Source organism: Primulina eburnea, chromosome 6 (genome assembly GCF_022965805.1).
Source record: "Primulina eburnea isolate SZY01 chromosome 6, ASM2296580v1, whole genome shotgun sequence".
Taxonomy (NCBI): domain Eukaryota; kingdom Viridiplantae; phylum Streptophyta; class Magnoliopsida; order Lamiales; family Gesneriaceae; genus Primulina; species Primulina eburnea.
Window position 1 is genome coordinate 31047519 of NC_133106.1, and position 24146 is coordinate 31071664.

General features: G+C 35.4%; 5 protein-coding genes across 7 annotated transcripts; 4 read left to right on the forward strand and 1 right to left on the reverse strand.

Annotated features, from left to right (window-relative positions):
• Positions 1-229: 229 nt before the first annotated feature.
• Positions 230-3837, forward strand: LOC140834224 (proline-rich receptor-like protein kinase PERK9). Its single transcript, XM_073198965.1, has 8 exons — positions 230-1792; positions 1902-2312; positions 2387-2473; positions 2556-2626; positions 2692-2768; positions 2892-3039; positions 3185-3346; positions 3439-3837. Exons 1-8 carry the CDS (start codon positions 697-699, stop codon positions 3667-3669), a joined length of 2283 nt encoding a protein of 760 aa, XP_073055066.1. The 5' UTR covers positions 230-696; the 3' UTR covers positions 3670-3837.
• Positions 3838-4224: 387 nt separating this feature from the next.
• LOC140834232 (uncharacterized) lies at positions 4225-5279 on the forward strand. Its single transcript, XM_073198980.1, has one exon. It carries the CDS (start codon positions 4579-4581, stop codon positions 5047-5049), a length of 471 nt encoding a protein of 156 aa, XP_073055081.1. The 5' UTR covers positions 4225-4578; the 3' UTR covers positions 5050-5279.
• A 1167-nt stretch (positions 5280-6446) lies between these two features.
• Positions 6447-7371, forward strand: LOC140834231 (probable calcium-binding protein CML15). Its single transcript, XM_073198979.1, has one exon. It carries the CDS (start codon positions 6533-6535, stop codon positions 7016-7018), a length of 486 nt encoding a protein of 161 aa, XP_073055080.1. The 5' UTR covers positions 6447-6532; the 3' UTR covers positions 7019-7371.
• Positions 7372-7509: 138 nt separating this feature from the next.
• On the reverse strand, positions 7510-13519 carry LOC140834222 (putative phospholipid-transporting ATPase 9). Of its 3 annotated transcripts, XM_073198959.1 has the most exons (12): positions 12923-13518; positions 12138-12537; positions 10543-11933; positions 10335-10445; positions 9936-10212; positions 9762-9850; positions 9566-9674; positions 9247-9450; positions 9034-9159; positions 8835-8933; positions 8566-8757; positions 7510-8285 (listed from the first exon to the last, which is right to left on the reverse strand). In XM_073198959.1, exons 1-12 carry the CDS (start codon positions 12952-12954, stop codon positions 7776-7778), a joined length of 3540 nt encoding a protein of 1179 aa, XP_073055060.1. In that variant the 5' UTR covers positions 12955-13518; the 3' UTR covers positions 7510-7775. The 3 variants fall into 3 exon arrangements, with proteins under 3 accessions (XP_073055060.1, XP_073055062.1, XP_073055061.1); XM_073198961.1 differs by lacking the exon at positions 7510-8285 and having other exon boundaries at positions 8581-8757; positions 8835-8929; XM_073198960.1 differs by lacking the exon at positions 7510-8285 and having other exon boundaries at positions 8625-8929; positions 12923-13519.
• A 6317-nt stretch (positions 13520-19836) lies between these two features.
• LOC140834226 (probable isoprenylcysteine alpha-carbonyl methylesterase ICMEL2) lies at positions 19837-23950 on the forward strand. Its single transcript, XM_073198968.1, has 11 exons — positions 19837-20388; positions 20992-21068; positions 21273-21342; positions 21473-21553; positions 21929-22003; positions 22186-22287; positions 22361-22498; positions 22907-22972; positions 23082-23225; positions 23464-23554; positions 23732-23950. The coding sequence occupies exons 1-11, from the start codon at positions 20018-20020 to the stop codon at positions 23891-23893; spliced, it is 1377 nt and encodes a 458-aa protein (XP_073055069.1). The 5' UTR covers positions 19837-20017; the 3' UTR covers positions 23894-23950.
• Positions 23951-24146: the final 196 nt, after the last annotated feature.

Sequence of the window (24146 nt, forward strand, 5' to 3'; positions counted from 1 at the left end):
GATATTCACAATAAAAAATAATATTTTTAAAGTAATACTTTTTAATGGATGACTCAAATAAAAGATAAGTATCACAAAATACGACTCCGTCTCTCACAAATTTTTGTGTATATAATTTTTAACGTTTAACTCAAGCAAGCGTAATCTCCACGAGCACACACAAAATCATATTATTATAATAATATGAATTACGATGATAACAAAAAATAAATTGAATTCACACTCAAAAGCTGGAAATCAAAATTCCCTCTACTTGTTTTGTATTGAATGCTGCTGATTTGGCATCATTTATGATTTGACACACGGTTTAACGTTCAAAATTACTAGAGGAAGCTTCCTAATTTCTGTGAAATAATCAAACGTGGCTGCATCCAAAATCTCTTACTTTGCTGATGAGAAGTTTTACCTGAGAAAGTGGATTATATTGTGGAGGTTTGATGATCTGGGTTTTGCATGTTTGTGTGTTTAAAAGCTGGATTTCATGTTGTTGATCGAGGATTTTGAGCTTTGGATTTGAAATTTGGATCAAGATTTGGCTTTTGGAATGAAAGATTGGGTCTTTTGTGTTTGAATTTATTTATAGTTTGAAGCGATTTTGATTGAGTAAGAAGTGACTATGTTTTTGATTATTTCATCGCCTGGAAAGTAAGTTTGAGATAATGCAATTGAAATGGTGAAAATTGGTTGATTTGGACGATGTCATCTTCATCTCCGTCACCAAATTCTCCGATTCCCGGTGCTCCTCCACCTCCGCCAGACCTACCTCCACCACCTGCATTGGCTAATCCGCCTCCGCCGCGATCTCCTCCTTCGGTGAGTCCGCCTCTGCCAGACCTTTCTGGTGCATCTCCACCACCAGCCGAAAGTGCGCCACCGCAACTCCCTGATGCCAGCGGCCCACCTCCCCCAGACACTTCTAGTGCACCTCCGCCCCAGTTAAACTCATCTCCGCCACCTACCACCATTTCACCGCCGAATCCCACTCCGAAAACATTGGTATCGCCTCCCACGGCTTCTCCATCACCCGCAGCATCTCCGCCGCCTCCAACTTTGAGTCCTCCTACTCTAACTCCTCCAACAGCATCTCCACCCCCCAGCTCTCCACCACCTCCTACACCATCCGACCCTCCCATTTCACCACCTCCTCCGGTTATAAATCCACCTCCAATCCCTGAAAGTCCACCGCCTGAGCCACCTAAAAATGCTCCACCCCCGCCAACTTCAACCCCAACAGAGAGTTCACCTCCGCCACCATCTACCTCACCACACCAAAATTCACCTCCACCACCAGCACCTAGAACTCCTGGAAGTTCACCTCCTCCACCAGCACGTAGACCACCTGACAGTTCACCTCCACCACCTGCACGCCGACCTCCTGGAAGTTCACCCCCTCCGCCACCACCTAACTCTGAGTCACCTCCCATTCCGCCAGCATCTCCACCATCTTTATATCCTCCTAACGTTTTATCTCCGCCACCTGTATTGCTAGCATCACCACCACCTCCATCCACCGTTTCCTCACCGTCCTTCTCTCCTCCTCTACTTACCCTTGAGCCACTGGCTAACCCAAACACCAACAATGCAACCGGTAATACTCGGAACAACTTACAATCCCCTAGTAGTGAAGGAATCGGTACCGGAGGTACTGTGGCAATTTCGCTGGTTCTCAGTATCCTATTTCTTGTTGTTTTCGGAACTGCAGCGTGCTGTGTGTGGAAGCGCAAGAGAAAGGCGATCGGGCAAAATGGCGGTCATGTTTTGCCTACTACCATTGATACTTCTCCCGAAGCAGGTTAGTTTGTTTTGCAGTTATATATATATACCAGAGTCACTTGGAAAAGTTAACCTTTTAATTGTTGGAAGTTGAAAATGATTAAAGAAATATTTTGATTTATGACCAGGTTCCAACATGTTGAAGGTGCAAACATCAGCATCCAGCAACGGAGCTGGCTCGGGTATCCGCATTGTTCATTCACCCAATGAGTCAGGTGGGTTTGGAAATTCAAGATCCTTGTTCCCCTATGAGGAACTAGTTGAGGCCACGAATGGATTTTCAGCCCAAAATCTTTTGGGGGAAGGTGGATTTGGTTCTGTTTACAAAGGACAACTAGCAGATGGTCGAGAAGTAGCTGTCAAGCAGTTAAAGATCGGTGGACGACAGGGAGAGCGAGAATTCAAATCAGAAGTCGAGATTATAAGTCGTATACACCATCGCCATTTGGTTTCACTTGTTGGTTATTGCATTTCTGAAGACAGAAGGCTTCTTGTCTACGAATACGTCCCCAATAACACTCTACATTTCCATCTCCGCGGTAAAATTTAGTTTTTGGTATTGGGGCTGGATTACTGATGAAATGGTTATTGATTTTCTGTTATTTATTTCCAGGTCGAGGCAGTCCTGTTATGAATTGGGCCACTCGTGTGAAGATCGCTGTTGGTGCAGCTCGCGGAATAGCTTACCTTAATGAAGATTGTAAGCTGTTCTTGCATATTGTCACTTTTTATCAGTCAAAGAAAAAAGGATATAGTTTTCTAAATTGCTTTGTAATTATCAGGTCAGCCTCGTATAATCCATAGAGATATCAAATCATCAAATATCCTTCTTGACCACAATTTTGAAGCACGGGTATGCACACTTTCCATCGGACACTGTTCTTCTTTCTGAACATCTGTATAACATCTATGTTTCAGGTTTCCGATTTTGGACTTGCTAAGTTAGCTATGGACGCTAACACACACATTACCACATGTGTAATGGGGACATTTGGGTAAGTAGTATTCCAGAACTCTTCATTCTCAATGGAAGCTAAATGGTTGCTTCAATAGATTGCATATGTTACCTTGTTCTTGTTCTTGTCCCAACACTCAGTGGTTGACCGCTTTGTGTTCAGATATATGGCTCCTGAGTATGCATCGAGTGGGAAGTTGACTGAAAAATCCGACGTGTTTTCCTTTGGTGTCGTACTTTTGGAGTTGATTTCTGGGCGCAAGCCCGTAGATACGTCTCAGCCTCTAGGAGAGGAAAGCCTAGTCGAATGGGTAAGTTATTATCTTGGAATTGGATTTAGATCCCAAAAAACTAAATCCTATCCGGAAATGCTTATCCTTGTCCTTGGTGATAGGAACTAAATATAATGTCGGACCAAAAGTATTCCTTTGTAATAATTTCTTATCCCTGTTTTAGGCACGACCTCTGATAAGTCACGCAATGGAGACCCAAGAATTTGATGGGCTGGTGGATCCGAGGCTCGAAGAAAACTACGTTGACAGTGAGATGTTCCGTATGATTGAAGCAGCGGCTGCTTGCGTGCGCCATTCAGCAGCCAAAAGACCCATGATGGGACAGGTACGCAACAATCTAATTTACATCAAACATGCCAATTTTACCCAAGCATATCGACTCTAACGAACTTTCTGGAAACGTGGGATTGTTCTCAGATCGTGAGAGCTTTCGACAGCATGGACTTGTCTAATGGGATGAAGGTTGGTGATAGTGAAGTTTTTAACTCCGCACAACAGTCTGAAGAAATCAGATTGTTCCAGAGAATGGCATTCGGTAGTCGAGATTATAGCACAGATTTCTTCAGTCAAGATAGCTGGAGCAGCGAAAGGAACCAAGTAAATAGCTCGTACGAGTACGTTCCAAAGTTTTCCAACCCAGCTAGCTGAAATATTTCTGGCCTCAAATGTAACTGCAGTTATTCCCGGATTATCTTATACATATGAATTAAGTTTTTCGAGTAGGTAGGCTTTGGTTCATATATATATTTATTGGTTCATTTTTTCCCTGTAAATAAGAGCAAAGTTGCAGTATCCATTGATTTCTAATAAAGTTGATCCAGTTTTGCTATTCAATTTCATTAATTCGTATCAGTAATCGAGACGAGATTGAAAAAGTTTTGATCCCAGGTTCGCAAATACTTTGCTTGCCTTCTTCGATTCTTTTTTACGTAACATAGAGATTAAATGGTCCAACGTTGAATAAAATTAAATAATAACTAAACTTCCTTCAAAAACAAGCTTCTTGTAACTTTGGAAGAGGATTCAAGCCATGTCTGAATACATTCCAAGTATTTACATGAAATGTTGACTACAAGTTATCAAGCTGGGAACACCTGCTCCTTCCTTGCAAAACAATACTTCGCAGTTCGTCACGCCCCTCCATCATTAGAAACCAAGGCACTGGTTTATAAAATCTTTAACACAAAAATTTCGGAACTCCGGAAGCTGCTTACGTAGTTTATCTTCTTTTAAGATCAACTTCTGAGCCTCCTTTCTTCATGTTTTGTAGAGAGGTTTTTCTACCCCAAACTCTCTGGCAGTTGCTTGTACATCTTATTTTGAAATCAATCTATCTACGCCAGAGTAAAATCCCATGTTTTAGGCATTTCTTGTAATTAAATTTTGAAGTTTAGCTTTACAAAATTGCAAATTTTATTGCTTCACACATCATAGATACTTGCCTTTCAAAGATTACGCCACACACAAGGAACTGCTTCCTTTTTAAGTAACAGCAGAACGAATTCTCCTCCTCCATTCACATCTTTTTCCCCATCCACTTCTTCCAAGAAAAACGACATGGAAGACCGAAACATCCTTGCTGCCGACTGCATCGTCATATCCTGCTGCTGCCAATGTATGATCCTTCAAATCCTCATCTTCTTACTGCTCAAACTCCCTCAGAAACTTCTGAGAAAAGCTAAACATTATGCCAGGAAACTTCGAACCCGAAAGAGAGGAACAAAGATCACGCATATTGAAGTAGTAGGATATGATGAAGATAGTTTGAGAAGCCAAGGGAACAGCTCCTTCAGGATTGAAGTGGAAGGGTTGTCTCCAGATGGAACATTACGGTTAGGTTGTTCCACGGATGAGATCGAGCGGGTTTTGGTCGATCTTTCGAACAAGGGTGAGTTTTGTTTTGGGAGTTTTTGGGGTCGGGATCAGGGTTCAAGGAGCTTAAGTTGGTGTTTGAGACAAGAGGAGATTGATTACGAGGATGTTAGGCCTCATTTGATTGAATGTGTTTGGTTCTTCAACTTCCCTTAGCATCCATACTTTGTAATATTTGATTTTTTCATGAAAAACATGGAGTTCCTATGGGAAATATGTTGTTTATATTTCATGGTTTATATGAATCTAGATTAATGACATATATATTTATCAAAGACACAGATGAAAAGCATATATGTAAATGTACTTGATATATTCACTAGAAATATATAAATAAGATACCGAATCATCATTTGAAATCTGATTGAATATTAAATATTTCAATTGATTCATGTGGCATTGTATTCCCAGTAGCATTTTTCCATGATTGAAGTTTCATAGGTGTAAATTTGGCATTTTCAAGGGGTAAATTTGTAGTTTCATAAAAAATTTGTACTTGTAATCTCCCTCAACTCAAAAAAAATATTATAACATGATCAATATACGCGTTTCGAGAATATTAAGATCAAACATTTATCATTAGGCCAAAAAAGATAATTGTTAGCCGCAACTTTATTTCTTTATATCCGTAACAACGTAGAGTGCGCCTACTTGAGTACTTATAGGTCGAGCTGTCAGGTTCATGAGCCCGAGGATTTACGTGTCTATTTGTTGGTGCTGTATCAATCTTATCATTTTCCTACCGTAGGTCATGTCCCTAGCAGAGACAACGTCCCAATGTTAGCAGTTTGACGCACAAGGACTTCTCAGAAAACTGTCAAACTCGGTACTACTTTTACTTTTCCATGCTTAGCCTAACATTTCCCCCAAGAACTATAAAAATATGCTTCTTGAGAGACTTGATTTTTAGGCTCAAATGCTTATCACTAGTCTAGAAGTTATAGTTGTTAGTCAAGGCGCGACTTTATTTAATTATACTCGTGGCATAGAAGAGTACATTTATTTGTGTGCTAATGGGTCAGACTGTTAGTTTCATGAGTCCGAAGATGTGCGTGTCTATCTACTGGTATTGTCTCATATTCTTTAGAAACCATTCTTACAATTCACATACCGACGGTTATGTCCCCAATAGAGACAGTATTATCCATTAAGATATGATGCTTCTCTTTTATGGTTAATCGAACCAACCAGATCAAATGATGTAACTTGAGTAGCTTGAAGCACGAGAAATTCTCAGTAAAGCACCCATCTCAATATTACTATTATTCATACACGTTTAACCCAACAAAAAAGATAAAGAGTAACTTATGTTATGTTATGTTCATATATTCAAATAATATATAGTTAGTAGAAGAGAAATGTGATTATTTTCTTTTAAGTCAAAGAAATATGATTTATGAAAATAGTATTGAGAATATGATAGTTGACAATTTCCAAAACTAGTTAGTAAGATTCCAAATCAAAGTCAGCACATTTAAATATTTTTATCTTCACACAAACCACCATAACTCCATCGTTATGAACCATTAATCCATCCAATGTTAAAATAAACCACAAACGTACAAACATTGATCTCCAAAAACCAACCGAAGCCAACAAAACAAAAATATCGCACTTTTCCCCCAACACCAACGCCAAAATGATGGCCAAAATCCAATCCGAGCAACTCAAACAACTCAAAGACATCTTCGACAGGTTCGACATGGACCGGGACGGTAGCCTCACGCAGCTCGAGCTAGCCGCGCTCTTCCGATCCCTCGGTCTCAAACCAGCCGGCGACCAACTCCATTCCATGTTAGCCAACATGGATGCCAATGTCAATGGCTCCATTGAATTCGACGAATTGGTGGGTGCCATTTTGCCTGATTTAAACGAACAAATCTTGATCAATCAAGATCAACTCTTGGAGGTGTTTAGATCTTTTGATCGTGATGGAAATGGTTACATAACAATGGCCGAGCTGGCAGGGCAGATGGCCAAAATGGGACAGCCCTTGACGTATCGCGAGCTAAGTAACATGATGCAAGAGGCAGATACAAATGGCGATGGTGTCATAAGTTTCAATGAGTTTGCTAACGTTTTGGGAAGATCCGGGGTCGAGTATCTCGGACTCACGGTCTCCTAGCTGACCAAATCTGTTATCATTTGGTATGTATGACAACTGTTTTTGTTTCTTTGTTTTTGGGTTTCATGAGTCTCATCTGGAGAAATGAAATGGCTCGGTGATGATGGATATGACATGATGACTTGGTCTAATTGAATGTTGTTTATAAATGAGTTTTCCTTTTGTATAGTTAGGCTTTCAGTGCACATGATTAAGGAGAAATGGCAAATGATGTCAACTAGTGACTTATTTGTTAATACTACTGCCAATAGTGTTCCAAAGTGTGCATTTAGTAATACTTAAATATCTGGTACAAATATTACTTGTGTAAATATATATAATCAATTAGTCATGAGCATATCTGTGTTCTTGTATTTACATTCATTAAACATATGCAACAAACTATGTCAGATAGATCAAAATAATTATTCTAAAAAAAAATTTGTCCAGCTTCATGCAATAATATGAATTATCTGTGAGATAATACTTATTACTGATTGGTATTCTGGATCACAGTAGAAAAACTGGGCAAAGACCATCCATTCTCACAACTTATGTTCTCTAACTAAATGTATGACAAAACCATCCATTTTTACTTGGAAAAATTGAATGAATTCTAGTGTCCCCAATACGTAGCTGATTGGTACAACATTTGATACACCTAAACTGTACGATTCTATACATGATCACATTTTCACAAGTAATTGATATCTACGATCTTTTATCTCGCAAAGGGCTCGTTCTTTGCAACACCATATCACGATATACACAGCATCATCTAAAGACCCTCATACCGGATCCACTGTATCCTTGTATGGTACATAGGTAAGAATCTCATTTGTATTGCTCTATATACATAGTATGGTAAGAGGGCCGAGATGACCACAAAGAGCGTTAAAATATAAAAAGAAGGAGTTGTAGCAAGAGATTCGATGAAAACCTTGTAGGCTGTTGTTGAAAAACTGGGAGGCAGAGCTCCATATACCATTAAAAAGATGTACCATATGGCGATTTCACCCCATATGAAGATATGTTGTATTAATGTGAAGTAATCTATGGTGATTGCCATTTGGCAATTTACGACCCAGACGACACAAGTGTACATAGTCGCTCCAAGAATTTGGTATTCGGCTATTTTACCGTTCTTTTTGAACGGCTGGAGACTTAGGGCCTCTGTGCAGAAGAAGAAGATGATAATGGCACTGCAAACTCCATTGAACATCCAGCCGACTATACGGCACCAGCTGAAGAGGACATTCTGCACGCCTTCTTGGTATAGCAAAGGAAACTGCCACGTGATTCAAGCAATGAAAGAAAACTAATTCAACATTGATTTGGAATCTAGATTATTTTCTCAGTTTCATGTTCCTAAAAAACTGTCTGATACAGTAGTGAAATGTTTGACGTGTGTTAAAAGCTGTTAAAAGCTCTATAGCGTGTAGTACTTCAGTACTCAAATATTTTAACTCATTTAGTAACCCAGATATTTGTGGTTCTCTGACTTGAGGGTGATTGATAATGCTCCAAATTAGACAAAATATTCCATATAAACTAGAAAAATATTTTACCTTCAGGCAGAATCTAGCAGATACATCCTGATCAAAGACTCCTAGTGCAATAACGGGCAACGACGTGAAGAATACATTGTAAAGGGACAAGAACCAGTCGTTGTATGCCGGTTGTGCAGAGAATGATGCATGAGCCTCGTATAAGAAAACGGTGAAACCAAACGTAACATTCTTATAGAAAAAGTAGCAAATCTGCACCCACAGAAGATAATTGAAGGCCCAAGAATGACGAAATCTTTAAACTAACACTGAAGTTCGATAAACTTTACCATTGAAGAAATCCTTCGGTAACACCAATGTCCATGCACCAAAAGTAAGCGTTCAAGAAATCTGAATTGTGCAATTGCAATATCACTTGCCATGACTGCCTGTTTGATGTGGGGATGAAATATACAAGATAAAAGGTAAAACCAGTCAATTTATCAAGCATTCAGGACAGCGAACACGAAATATGGTAACGTTCTCCACCTGCATTCCTTCAGGGCCACTGATTCCAATTCCGATATCTGCTTCTTGAAGCATTCCCACATCGTTAGCTCCATCACCAATAGCTAAAGTTGTCTTGTTGGTTCCTTCTTTGACTAACCTCGTTACCTTTAAAGCATAAAGAAAGAAACAGTTACTTAAAAGTTCAAAATATTTTATCAAGAAAGGAAAATTTTGTTAAGGAAACAGACTCACCAGTGCTTTCTGTTTCGGAGATGATCTGCAGCATATTACAGATGCACAACTAATTGCAAGTTTGAGAAACAGTTTTTTGATATCATCTTCCAATGCATATGTCAGAGATTTCCCGTCAATGATCAAGGCAAACACCCCAGAGCTTGATGCAGCAATCTGAGCCGTCCCATTAGTAATCTGCTGGAGTACATTTTGCTTCAAAACCTAATAAAAAGAAGAAATGTAGTCCATAGAAAATATTAACTTTTTGTTTCAACAACATTTCTCCATTTTACAGTTAAATGACAGCGATCTTTCAAATATTTTGATTTGATTTTACCTTAGCAATTGCATCCTTCTCACTGATTTTCTCCAGAGCAGTGATCTCGGCAGTCTCCAAGGTAATAGTGATTTGTTTCATTCCTTGTCTTAGCAAGCTACAAGCATAGCTGCAAATTTGATTTTTTACAATGAGACATGCACCAAAAAGTAATGTAGCCAAGATATAATATACAATAACCATGATGAGAATGTACCCTATATTAATGGCAGTTTCCATCTTATCCCCCGTCAAAACCCAAATTTTTATTCCACCTTGTGCAAGCTTGTCGATACATTCAGGAACCTGTACAGAAGGCAAAAAATTTCGGATAAATCTTATTACATAGATTTAGTTTATGGGAATTCAGCATGAGTGTATCGAAAACAACCCCATGTTGAAGCTTGTCCTCGACGGCTGTCGCACCAAGGAGTATCAAATCTTTTTCTATCTTAGCAGACACCTCATCCATCATTGCCTCACGTTCTGCACTGACTGAGTTTTTGGCCTCCAAAAACTTCTCCTCAAATGTTTTATATTCTTCTTCACTAAGCTCCCGATAAGCAAGAATTAATGTCCTTAAACCTGCTTCAGCATACTCATTCACATGTTCTCTGGTTTTCTCTTCATACTCCCTTCCATTCTCACCGAGCCTCTCGAACATGACGCTGCAATGGATCCAAACAGAACAGAGAGTGCAGACATGAAAAGAGCTAGCTATGAAAGAAAGGTAAATGCATATAATAACTGAAGTGTTGAAAATGTGCACCAAGTCAAAAGAATAACCAACCTGTCAGCACCTTTGGAGAATAACAATATCTTCCCCTCCTCATCCCTTACTATAACAGACATTCTCTTCCTGGAACTGTTAAATTCTAAAACATTTAACAGATTGTACAATCTGCATCATCGGAAATTTCTTTATGAATATGCACAATTATATATCAATCAGACAGAATCATAGAGTAAATACTACACGGCATGCTAAATATACGGACCTTTCAACTATAATTCCAGAAACTGGATTCAATTCATTCACAGATACACTTGTTTGTGTTCTTTTGAAGAATTCGAAGCCCAATTCTCTCGCTGCAACAACAAAAGCTGCCTCATCAGGTGATTCGGCTTCATATGTGACATTTCCTGTGTTGTCGTCAACATCAGGTATGGTTGTTTGACAGATTGCCAGCACCCGGAAAAATTTCTGAATAATATCCAAGTTAGACTCGTTTACCCAATTCCCATTCATGATTCTCTTGTCATCGAAATTAAAACCTTTGATAACTGATTTTTTATAAATCGGAATCTCGGTGTAATCTTCTCCATTTACTGTTCTTTTATGACTACCAATCGAGATCTCGTTGCAATCTTCTCCATTTACTGTCAATGGAGACCCTTTCCTTTTCGCCACTGCCTTCTCAACTTCTGTCACACCATGTCCATAAGCAATGCCAGCGATCGAACATTTAACAAACTCCATCAAATTACAAGTCAATGTGCCGGTTTTGTCAGAAAGAACTGTATGAACTTGGCCTAATTCCTCGTTTAAATTAGAGGTGCGGGCATGAGCAGGTTTGTCAGCTTCCTCATAATACATATGAACATCTTTGTTGATAAAAATGCTTTGAAGGACCTTAACAATTTCTATTGACACGTATAAAGAAATTGGAATCAAGTAACTGTACAGCAACAAGGCAGTCAAGAAGTGATATACAGCAGCTTTTGGAGCTCTTGTCGGATCAAAGAAAACACTAGCATTATCCGGTCTAAGATACCACCTTTTGTGTCCGTTTTTCAAGTCTTTTTTAGTTACTACACCAAAGTAAACTGATCCGACAAAAGCCATTAAGAACAAAACACCAAATAAAAAGTAGACAATATGGTCCATTTTCTTCTCAATCCGGCTTCTCTTAGAAGGAGGGCTGGTTGAGTTCTGAATTACCTTCGTGTCATGACCGGTGAAAATAACAGCTCCATATACATGACCCGTGTTCCGTAGTTTTGAGCCTCTGAGAAGCAGTTGTTGAGGAGAAAGAGGATATTGTTGGTTCTCGAATTCCATACTTCCAACGAAACTGTACAATTTAGCATTTGGATCCTCGCATTTAACAACTGCCCGGAATTCGCTTAACTCGTGATCCTCATGTAAAGAGGAGGTAACTTCTAGTGCTTGTTTGACTTTTAAATTTGTCTCCCCGTCAAGGTTCATAGTCTCAACATAGCAGATAGCATCTTCATAACTCGATGAGAGCAACAACAAATCTGCTGGAAAAAATTCATCTTTCTCCACCTTAACTACATCTCCAACTTTCAGATTTTTCCATTCGGTGGGCTTTAAAAATCCATCACCTTGATGTACCTTCACCTTTCTATTGTTCACTTCAATATCCTAATTATTTCAGATCAACAAATTTTTTCAATCTGAGCATACAAAATGCCTTAAAAACCAACTTCCATAAATCATTTCAATAAGCATAAGCATAAAATCTCCAATTACTTCCAAAAAGTATATTAATTACATTAAATAACAATAACCAACAATTTTTATAGAGCTAAAAATAACGACAAAATCAGCACAATAGATTCAAAATACCTGTTGCTTTCTCCTCCAATCTTCAATTCCTTCCTTAACCATGGTTATTCCGATAACTATGATTAAAGGAATGATAGCACTGACTGCAGAATAAGGTGCTAGAGAAGTGAAGGACAAAGAACCAGTTACAAGAAAGTAAAAATTAGCCACTCTCCTGAACTGTTCAAAAAGAGACTTGGGCAAGAAAGTTGCAGCTGTATACTTGGTTGTCCTAACATAATTTGTCGCATAATTTCTGAGATTGGCCTCCAGACTATCTGATTCATTGCAATACACAACTCTGGAAAAACCTGGCCCTCCAATCTTTGAATGATCATCTTTATGTGATCCGGCCTTCTTACGTTTAAACGAGTAGATATCGCGGAAATGTAGCCTCGTTTTTCTACCTTTTCTCGTCATACTGTAATAACATCAAAATTTTGAACTCTCACTGTCAAATCTCAGCTTTTCTGAACAAGAAAGGAGTTTTATAGTGCAGGTCTTTCACGGGAAGGGGATTTTATTAAATACCCAGGAGTTTAGAAGTAGTTAAAAGTAAGAACTTTTCCCCCCAACCACCACAAACTTAGAAAAAAAATTCCAAGAAATAAGCAAACATCCCCAAAAGGATGTTTCAACTCCAATACCTCAAAACCCAGTTGTAAGAAAGGCCAAAAAATATATTATAAAATGAGAAAAAGGGTGTTGAAGCTTGATCCGAGCTTCCGATGTATATGTTAAAAGTACAGCTAAAAGAAAGAAGAAGGGAAGGGACTCGAAAGAAAGCTAGAGTACTGTGAGATTACATGGAAGAGATTCGGAGAAAACCAAAAGACATGCAAAACCCACAAATTTCAGTTGGTACGGTCTTCAATCTTTGCGCTAATCAAAGCGTCCCAGAGAGTAAATTCACCACTTACAAAAATGAAAGATGGACAATAATGGTTTTATATTATGTATTATGTTATACTATATTACATATATACTTAAAAACAACATGATATAGAGAAAATGGGAGGAAAAAATTGTGATGAATTATTCGGGTAATTGATTATTTCTGGGGCAAAATGGCTTTGAACAATTACTAGTCCCACTCTCTCACTTTTATGACTTGACTTTCACAGTTGTTGGATTTCAGTCTTCGGAGACGAGCAATGTTTCAAACAAACTTCCACACTCCAAGAATATTCTCAGTTAAATAAATATATGAAAATTTAAAGAATTTCTCAAGAATTTTGCAGTGACAGAATCGGAAAAAGGATGTTGGGTTGCTTTATTTTACAGTTAAAAGCTGGAATTTCCGCGGGAAACCAAATGGTTTTTCCCAAGAATGTGCGATCGTGATTTTCATGGGTAATCTCGAGCTGGCACTGGTATCCGTATCTCTGTGTTTGATGCTGCTCCATCTAAGAAAAGCCAACCAAACATATCAAAATATGGCTGGTTTGTGCACCTTCTTGTTTTATTAATCTCCTTTTGAAAATGTTTGGAATGGATTAATTAATTCATATAAGGGGGTTTTTTATTTATGAAAAATCAAGAAAAAATAAATTAAACAACGTTGCAAACGTTTGAACTAAGGGTAGGTCTATTGTGAGACGGTCTCGCGAATTTTTATCTGTGAGATGAGTTCACAATAAAAGTAATTTTCTTAGCATAAAAAGTAATATTTTTTCATGGATGACCAAAATAAGAGATTTGTCTCACAAAATACGACTCGTGAGACCGTCTCACACAAGTTTTTACCTTGTATCAAAGTTAAAATAATATTGACCGAGAACAACATTTATCGATTAAAATGAAATTTATCATCCAACACCAAACTCGATTATATATATAATTATCTATATGTAAAATCAAGTTTTAATATATTTATATAAACATCAACTCCTCTCAATCTTTTGGAGAAAAAATCGATCGCTGTATACGAAACACATTAACTAAAAAAATTTAATTCTCTAAATATTTTATATGATAATTTCACCTATTGGTTGGTTGAATATCTGGTTGCTCTTAGGGGTAAGAATACATGAGATATGAGTAAGGTTTTTTTTTTTTTTAAGATGATCTCATGTTATAGGTCAACATATAATATAATAGGCGGTCTCCAGGGAAATAGAAGACTTGGAGTTTGGAGGCTACTTGCAATGGAGTAGTTAGTTTCTTCAATATTAAAACTTCATTTATGGATAATTACAATAGATTTGAATATGAAATTTCTTGTATATTTAATTCATCAGAATACTTTAGAAGCAAGATGATTAATATAAAATAAGATCCCAACCATATTTCTGGACTTTTTGTTGGAATCCATTGGTCATTCATTCATTTTCCGGGAAAATTTAGACTTCTCATTTAGTTAGTTTCATATTATTAATTATTGAGTTGATCTCTTGTGAGACTGTCTCGTGAATCTTTATCTGTGAGACGGGTCAATCCTACCGATATTGACATAAAAAGTAATATTCTTAGCATAAAAAGTAATATTTTTTCATAGATGACCTAAATAAGAGATCCGTCTCACAAAATACGACCCATGAAACTGTCTCACACAATTTTTTCCCATGATTATTTCCATTTTATATGTTATAAATATGGACTTGATATTGCATTATTTATTTGATCTTAATGTTGGTGGAATAGTTATATGTATTTCCATTTTTATGATCTTGAGAATCACCTTAAACCGATAACTGGATGATTCTTGTTTAAATTCGTCAAATTTATGTTAAATACCCATAAACTATTAATCCAAACTTTTATTTTAATTATAGTGTACACTTTTTTTTACTAGTTCATTTTCATTATTCTAAAGAGTAATGTTCATCGTTCATGTAACAAGTCAAATGTACAACTTTGATCGTAATCTTGTCGGAATTTCAGTTTTACTTTTGTTTTTCCCCTTAATTTGTTATTTTATATGACACAGACATGACAATGATACGATTTTGATGTAATATTTCATGTGTATCATATGACACATCAATATTTTCATGAAAAAAAACTAAAATTATAAAAAAACAAAACAAAATATCGGAGAACGATGACCAAAATTACAAAGAAACAATAAGAGAGCACGATTGTCTTTTAACTCATACTTGCTCCACTAGTTTTGGCCCATCGCCTCCGAAGATTAACCCTTCATCACATACCACGTAACACGCAGACAGGTGGAAATGCACTTTATGGCTAAATCAAGAAACAAATGACATAACCAAATCCCCCCATCAAATCCACATTTACGTAGCAAGATACAAGTGGGCTTTCTCTTTTGTAAAGCTAAATTGTGTGAGTGACACATTGAGTACTCTCACATATTTTTGAAGTATAATTAAAGGGAAAATAACAACCAAAAGCGCCTAAAATCTAATAGAACAAAACCCAAAAAGTGGTAGCACTTTTTCTTTGGGAAATGACAAAATGGTTTATTCAATTATTTGGTCCCTTTCATTTCCTTAATCCAACCCATTCCCCTCCTCTAAAATAATGCTTTAATAATCGATTTAAAAACTTGAATTTGTGAGTCAGTAGTTGATTTGGTGTTTATCAGATAAGAAAGGGGGTAGCAAAATTTGTTGAGTCTAATTTATATTAATTTATTATATATTAAACAAATCTACACACGACACATCTTTGTTCGATCCAACGTTTGACTCAAGTTTTACGAATTATTAGTTATACATCGTTATGTTATCCATATATACTGATTATCATCCAAATTCATTTTTGGCAGAGTGTGTGTATGCCATTGAATTTATGCAACATTTTTAAAATATGTGAAGCAACACTAAGAATCGAGATGCCTTAGGACATTATTGAGGCTGCATATTTGAAATTTAGGGTATGGTTTTTAAGAATAGATACAAATAAGTGATGTGTCAATTACTTATATCATTGATCTGATTTGGTGGAGTGTAATGATTAATTTAAATGAATAAGATTAGTTCATTTCATGTCTAGTCATGTTTAAATTAAAATAATGATACAACCTATGTGTCGAACTGAAATATTTCTAAAGTTGTGTGAGATGGTTTTACAGGTCGTATTTTGTGAGAAGATCTTTTATTTGAGTCATCCATGAAAAATATTACTTTTTATGCTAAGAATATTAGTTTTTATTGTGAATATCAGGTAGAGTTGGACTTGTTTCACATATAAAGATTCGTGAGACCGTCTCACAAAATATTTATTCTTCATATATTATTGAGGCTGCATAACAAAATTATTAATTTAACCCAACTTTAGGTACGCTTTTTAATTAACTACATGTTACAATGAGAAAATTAAACCGAAACCTTTTCCAAAAGTAAAAAAAGAACTATCCTCGAAAAATAGATTCGAATATCACAAAATTATAAATCATTGTTGGCTTTATATTATCTGTTAATAGTCTTAATATACTGACTTGTAATAATTTTTTTCAATTTTGGTAAATTTTTATTGCATTGTTGACGTGTGACATTGTAAAACGATAACGTTGCCTAAGATATTTCTGATGTGCCTGATGTCATGTCAGTACTATGATGAAAAATAATAAAATTAGTGAACTGAAGTACCCGATAACAAAATAAAATAAAATATTTGAGTTATACAATCAAAATATTGTTTTCTCAACAAAATATACCATTTCGTTCATATTATTAATATTTCAACACACATTATACATAGAAAAAATTGGATAAATAACTCAGACACTCAAAAGTGCATAAATTAAAAAAAAAAAATACAAATTGAATCGTAAGATCTAACAAATAAGCAGAATTTATGTTATACATTTTTCAAATAAAAATTATAAAAAGTTAGTGCCACCTAGCTGGTTGCTGATTATTGTTAGTTAAGAAATGATGGGCATCGGGTTATGGAACATTCGAATATTCGATAAATTCACAGTACTACCACATAGATAAATGTCGGGTGGATTTCAATTCATCCTTACTATATATATGATTAAATGAAATTTTTTTATATATAGAAAAAAAAAAAAGTAGAATAATATTTATTGCTTGATAGTTAATTTATTGAAGTGAAATAGTTATCGCGGAAATTTAGATGTTGAAACCCATGTGAAACTAACAGTAATATTCACACAATATAAATTTTAATTAAAAAAATTAATAGAACAAATTAAATTGATAATTATTTATTTTATTTTTCATTTGGTAACGGTTAATTTTGGAAATTCACTTAAACATTTTGACAAAAATTGTGTGAGACGGTTTCACGGGTAGTATTTTGTGAAACGGATCTCTTATTTGGGTCATTAATGAAGAAATATTACCTTTTATGCTAAGAGTATTACTTTTTATTGTGAATATCTGTAGGGTTGACCCGTCTCACAGATAAATAAGTAATACTCTTAGCATAAAAAGTAATACTTTTTATGGATGACCCAAATAAGATATCTGTCTCACAAAATACGATTCATTGGACCGTTTAATACAAATTTTTGCTTTATTTTTTTGATGAAAAACCATAATATTAATCATTATAAAATAAAGATTTTTGTTAATAACTTACATGAGAAATGGAGATATTTTGTCCTTCTAGATTAGAAAATTTTACGCTAACACCAATAGACATTTTAGCAAGTAAATTGAGATAATGAAACCATGTCTTTATCATATTAGGCATAGTTTGGTACATATGATAGGATAACTAAGGGATATAGACATAGTTTGGTGCGTTTGATAACTAAGTGATTAATAATTTATCACTCTTCAACCTATGTTTGGTTCACTTTTTAAAAGCCCGCAAAAATTAAATGGGCCCGTGATAATGGTGATCCATCATGGAGAAAACATCCCACCAAAAGTTAGTGATATCTCCATGATAAAAGAATAAATAATATGAAATGACATTATTAGCCCCCAAATTTTCCATCGGCAACAACCCATAATTTGGCTTTCTTGTTTGGTACCTATTTGTTTAAATATTTTAAATCATTTCAGTTAATTTTAAATGTTTATTAAATATATATATATACAAATATATAGATACATATATATACACACAAAAATACACACACACGCATATATACTTCACTTTGGTTTTATTTTTTTTGATATGCGATTGTTTTAATTTGGCTTTCTTGTTTGGTTTCTCTTTGTTTAAATATTTTAAATCATTTCCGTTAATTTTAAATGTTTATTAAATACATACATATATACAAATATATAGATACATATATATATACACAAAAATATACACACACACGCATATACATGTGTGTGTGTATATTATATATTATATAGCATAATTTAAGAATTGAGACATGCAATTATAAGATCTTGATAAGAATGAAATATAAGTTTTTATAGTAGGGTTAATTTTGTCATTACAATACAATATATAAATTTAATCACTCATGTTAAAATCATACCAAACATTCAACATATTATCTTATCATTATATTTATCTTTATATTATATAATGATAAGATAATATGTTGAATGTTTGGTATGATTTTTCCATCCCATCTTGACAGTTCAATTATCAGAAATTTATACATCATTTTAACGTTCCAAATAGTACAAATGGGGAAAAAAATGCGATAGAATTGACGATTGTCGTTTTATCAATGTGACATCAAACTATATATATATATATATATATATATATATATATATATATATATATATATATATATATATATACACACCCGATTTGAACTCAATTATATGTAAATATCAACAAGAAATATGGGAAAAAAATTGGCGACCATAAAAAAAGTTCACTCATAAATCTATTTGAAAAACAATTCTACAAGTTTAAAAACTGGTTTCCAAAAAATCAAACTTTTCCTAACACAAATATCGTGTCTCTCTTTATCAGTAGCAATAATAATACATGAACAATTGTTCATATATGCAACAAAACAAATTTATTTTATAATATTATAATGATATAATTAATAATTATTTTTGTCATTTTATAATGTAAAAAATTAACTAATAATGTCTAGGTGCTCTCTTGCTCGATTAAGATCATATGACTTTCAAGTTGGTGAAGTAGATAAATGTTTGATCAGTGATTAACTTTTAACTCAAAATTTTACTCGTACACGTCGAAAAATAGCAAATAAAAGTTTCAAGTCATAAAAAAGCCCATAGGACCTCACATGATTATAGCGATTGCCTTGCCGAGGCAAATTGGGTAAACGAAAACCTACAGTAAAAGAGAAAATATATTTATTTATTTTAGTTGATAAAAGATAATATTTTAAATTGTCATATCCATACAAAAAAAAATATATAGCTACTTTATCTTCCTTTTTAGGAATGAAAAAGCAAAAAATATAAACTGAAACTTTCTTGGGCCTCATAAAGTATCTAAGTCCAGATTATCCAGTTTTTCACAAAAGAAAGCAAAGCCCAGTTTCATTTTCCTGAAAAGGATTTCAATTTGAAAAAAAATTTCCAAATATTATTTTAAAAAAAAAACAATTTCCTTAGGATTTAAAATCATAAAAATTGTAGCTAAAAAAAAAAAAATCACAAAACTTATATGGGGCTTTTGTTCGTTTTTTATTATATAATATTTTTTCGTGAAATGAAATTCAACGGATTTTATTGAGCTAAATGTTAAAAAGTATACTTGCAAAAATTAACGCCAATAGAAACACGACACGTGGAAAATGTGTATTGGTCCCAACTTTCCCTTAACCCTCCAATCCAACAAAGCCACACCATCTAAAGCATGGGACCCCACAGAAATGTTCAAGATTTCTACACACATTCTGAAATTTCAGTTTCTTCAATCTTTTCATTTAGATGTCCTCCTCTTCCTGCTTCATCCTCTGCCAGATTTCCTCCTGAGAAATCTAAACAAGCTTGGTAGATTCCTGCCACTCCATCCGATCCAAGTCAAAAGATTCAGTAGAATCCTTGCCAGAGATTGTAAACATGCTTCCTGTATATAATCCCATCCCCTCATCATCGTCATCATCTTTGCCTTTCTCAGCGTCAACCCCGATGCTGATCAAATCAGAAGTGGATGATCTGGGAACAGAGACAAGAATCATGATCCCTTCATTGTCCGTGGATGACAGGAAAAGTGAAGCTATGCCCATTCTTTCGAGAACCTTGAGTTACACCAACCCGGCTGCCGATTCGGATTCTTATCAGCAACAGAGGCGGAGGCGTGTGGCTAGTGATGCATCACTTTTCACCCTCTCTGCTGGCAGCCGGAGATCTTCCAGTCAGGACGCTGGCAGAGCTGCTTCTGATACTTACGTGATATCTCGGCTATGCTTCAACATGTGGCGGTATCTTGGGTGAATGTCCTTGCATTTTTTCTTGTTTTGTTTTGAGATTTTACATTTCCATTAAAGAAGTGCTTAGATTGTCGGATCTTGCTGGTTTTGTTTTAGAGAAGATATTCTGACTGAATTGCTGTCTGGGTTCAAAGTTATTGAGTTGAGGCATTTAGCTGTTGTATAATCATTTAAACTATACTTGTTTTGGGGATGAAGATGACTTTTTTAACTTTAAGTTCGAACAAGGTGATGGATTTTTCAAATGTGAAGGTAACAGGTGCTTACCTACGTGGTGTGATGATTATATATTACCTCCTTCATTTAGATTTTGAATGTATTTTTTTGTATTTGGTCATTCGCTCTTGTTCTTGTTATACTATTTATGAAGCTATGTGCTCAAATGGAAAGTTGAAGCTGTAAAATTTTAATAAAGATAGAAGCAGAACAAATTCCATAATCACTGGTTTGAAAAAAACTACTAAATCGAAGACTAATATGCCCTTGGCTTTGTGGTGTCTTCAACATGTAATATTGTATTTTCCATTTTTCAATCACAACTTATGGTTTAACATATATTTTCCTCATCTCCCTTGCACTTTCTAATAATTCATCTTTATTCAGGGTAGGCTACAGATGGATCATCCGGTTTCTCGCCCTTGGGTGTTATGCTTTCCTTATTTTTCCTGGTTTTCTTCAAGGTTTGCCATCTGCACATATATTAATCGTGCATTTATGTTGAAGAAACCTTTTCTTGACAAGACCTTTTGGCTATGTCGCTTTTATATGTAACATATCATCTATGTTTCTTGACTCTTGGATTTCAATGTGCTTTTTTTTACCGATGTTTGTGGAAGTTAAATATGACAAATTCATTATCTAAAACGATGTAACTTTTTGTGCAGTTGCTTTTCATTACTTCCACTCTAGTCGGATACGTAGAGGTATTGTTTATGGAGACCAGCCCAGAAATAGGTTAGATTCTAACCAACTGCATTCATTACTTTAACTGAACAACAGACAAGTTCGGTTTCTTAGAATGTGTTTTTATATGATATTTTATTTTCTCTACGACTGGACGCATGACTGAGGTTTTCCACTGTAGGCTTGATATTTATTTGCCTAAAAACAGTGATGGACCAAAGCCAGTTGTTGCATTTGTAACGGGTGGAGCTTGGGTTATTGGGTATGCTCTGTCTTCTTGTTTCCGTTAAGATTGTATACATTAACTCATACATGTCTCTTTATCTCGCGAAGTTTGACAAGTATGCTCCTTTTTCCTTAGCACTTGAGAGTACATAATATACCATGTGATATAAGTTCCTACACCATTGAGACATATATTGGAATATTTTTATTTGTGCGACAAGCATTAGACTTGAGAACTGAACTTGGATTTGATAAGTACTCAAGAAGATAACGAAACTCAGAAAAGAATTATTTGAGAAAGAATCTAACATTTAATCACAAGTTGTAGTGATGTTTTCGAGTTTTTCTTTCCAAACTTGTAAACCATAAGTTGTATTACAATCAGTTAAACCATCATTTCTGGTCAGCACAGTTATAAAGCGTGGGGTTCTCTTTTAGGAGTACAGCTATCAGAAAGAGATGTTATAGTGGTTTGCATGGATTACAGGTAACATGAATTTCTTTATTGTTTTTTTTTTATAAAATTCAAAGTAGATTCCACATATTGGAAATTGATTTCAGAGATTGCTACATGAGGATTATTAAACAAAGCAAACTTTTGCCCTAGTTTTTTTTACTACATGAGATTTATTAACCACAACAAAATTTTGCTCTACCTTTTACTCATAGGAATTTCCCACAGGGAACTATAAGCGACATGGTGAATGACGCTTCTCAAGGTATTTCATTTGTTTGCAATAATATTGCAGACTATGGTGGCGATCCTAACAGGTAGTTTGCCAGTTACATTGTTTTAGCGTCACGATGCTGCCTTTTATTCTTACCAGATTCTTATTTTGCCTAGAATATATCTCATGGGGCAGTCAGCTGGTGCGCATATTGCTGCTTGTGCTCTACTAGAGCAGGCAATCAAAGAGGCTGGAGGAGGGAAAACTTCTTGGAGTGTATCTCAAATAAACTCGTATTTTGGTTTATCTGGAGGGTGAGATTGTATTAAAGATTACATTCTTGGAAACTTTTTAAAATAATTATCTGACGTGCTCAGATTATAGTGTTGTGTTTGCTAGTGGAATTTGATCTCGCTCTTCTAGTCAAGGTCTTATGAATAATAGAACTCGTGAATATCACTTCACTAATTTCCTCTTCTAATGCCGCCTAGATATAACGAAATCTGATTCATGCCAAAAACTCATAAATAGAAATTCTTATGTAATGTTCCGAATTTTTAAGTTTTTGCTTATCAAAAGTTGCGAAATGTCGCTGATGATTAATTGCTCACCTATCCTTCTATTCCCAGGAGAATGGAATGTTTTTTCTGTCTGTGGTTCTTGTTTAGTATCCTTAACTTATGATCGAATCTAAAACCTCTTATTCGACATTTTATGGACAGATACAATTTTCTCAGCTTGGCTGATCATTTCCATACCCGAGGTTTGTACCGCTCCATATTTCTAAGGTATCTATACACTCGACCAACTTCAATATCTCAACTTAGTCTCACTGTCTTTGTCGCATTCTCTGATAGCATTGTATCATACATATAATGATATTTGTTGCTTGTCTAGCATAATGGAGGGAGAAGAATCTTTACGACGGTATTCTCCAGAAGTAATGGTGCAAGACTCCAACTTTAGGGATGCAATCTCCCTTCTACCACCTATACACCTTTTCCATGGAACTGCAGATTATTCTATTCCCTTTGATGCCAGGTAGCAGAAATATCAATTTTTTGACTATATATATCATGTGGCTAACATCTTATGTATTGTTTGTTGTAAAGGGATGTATAAAGTGACTTGACAAATTTAGATAAACTATAAGTACTCAAAATAATCCTTGAAACTTGGTTTAGAGCGAGAGAAATTGTGTGTTCATAGTTCTTCTATAATGCAAGTCATCTCTAAGCAAGTTTTATATCAGTTTTGACATGCTTATACTTGGTTGCAGTAAAAGTTTTGCTGAGACGCTTCAAAGCTTGGGGGTACAAGCTCAATGTATTCTATATGAAGGGAAGACTCATACAGATTTATTCATTCAGGTTGGAAAAACGGCTCCTTCACATTCTTAGTAGCCAAGATTATGAAGCTTCTGTGTAGCTATGTGGATTTGATTCATGGGTTTTTGAAAGCATGATGAAAAATTTACTTCGATGCAAAAGCCTATCCAAGAAGCCAAATACTGATGCATTTTCTGATTTAATATGAATGTGATTCAGGATCCAATGAGGGGCAGCAGAGACGACATGCTTGAAGATTTGGTTGCAATTATTCATTCAGGAGACATTGAAGCTCAGGCCAGACACGCGACAGCTCCACCAAGAAAACGCCTTGTGCCTGAATGCATGTTAAACTTAGCAGGCAGAATCAGCCCGTTTTAATGGTGGTATATTGACCTGATCAATGTTAATTGAAAAGCTTCCAAATGTGATTCATAATATTTTAAAATTGCGAATTTCATTAATTTCTTGGTCCGCCATAAATTATCTAATATTTTAGATCTAGGTAAGTTCCAAGAAAGGAAAGAATCAATCGACTACACAATCTCTTATAAGGCTTACTCTGCCAATGTTGGTTATGTGTCATAACTTTTATAATCTCCAGTATATCTTGAGGGATTCAACTTGCCCTTGA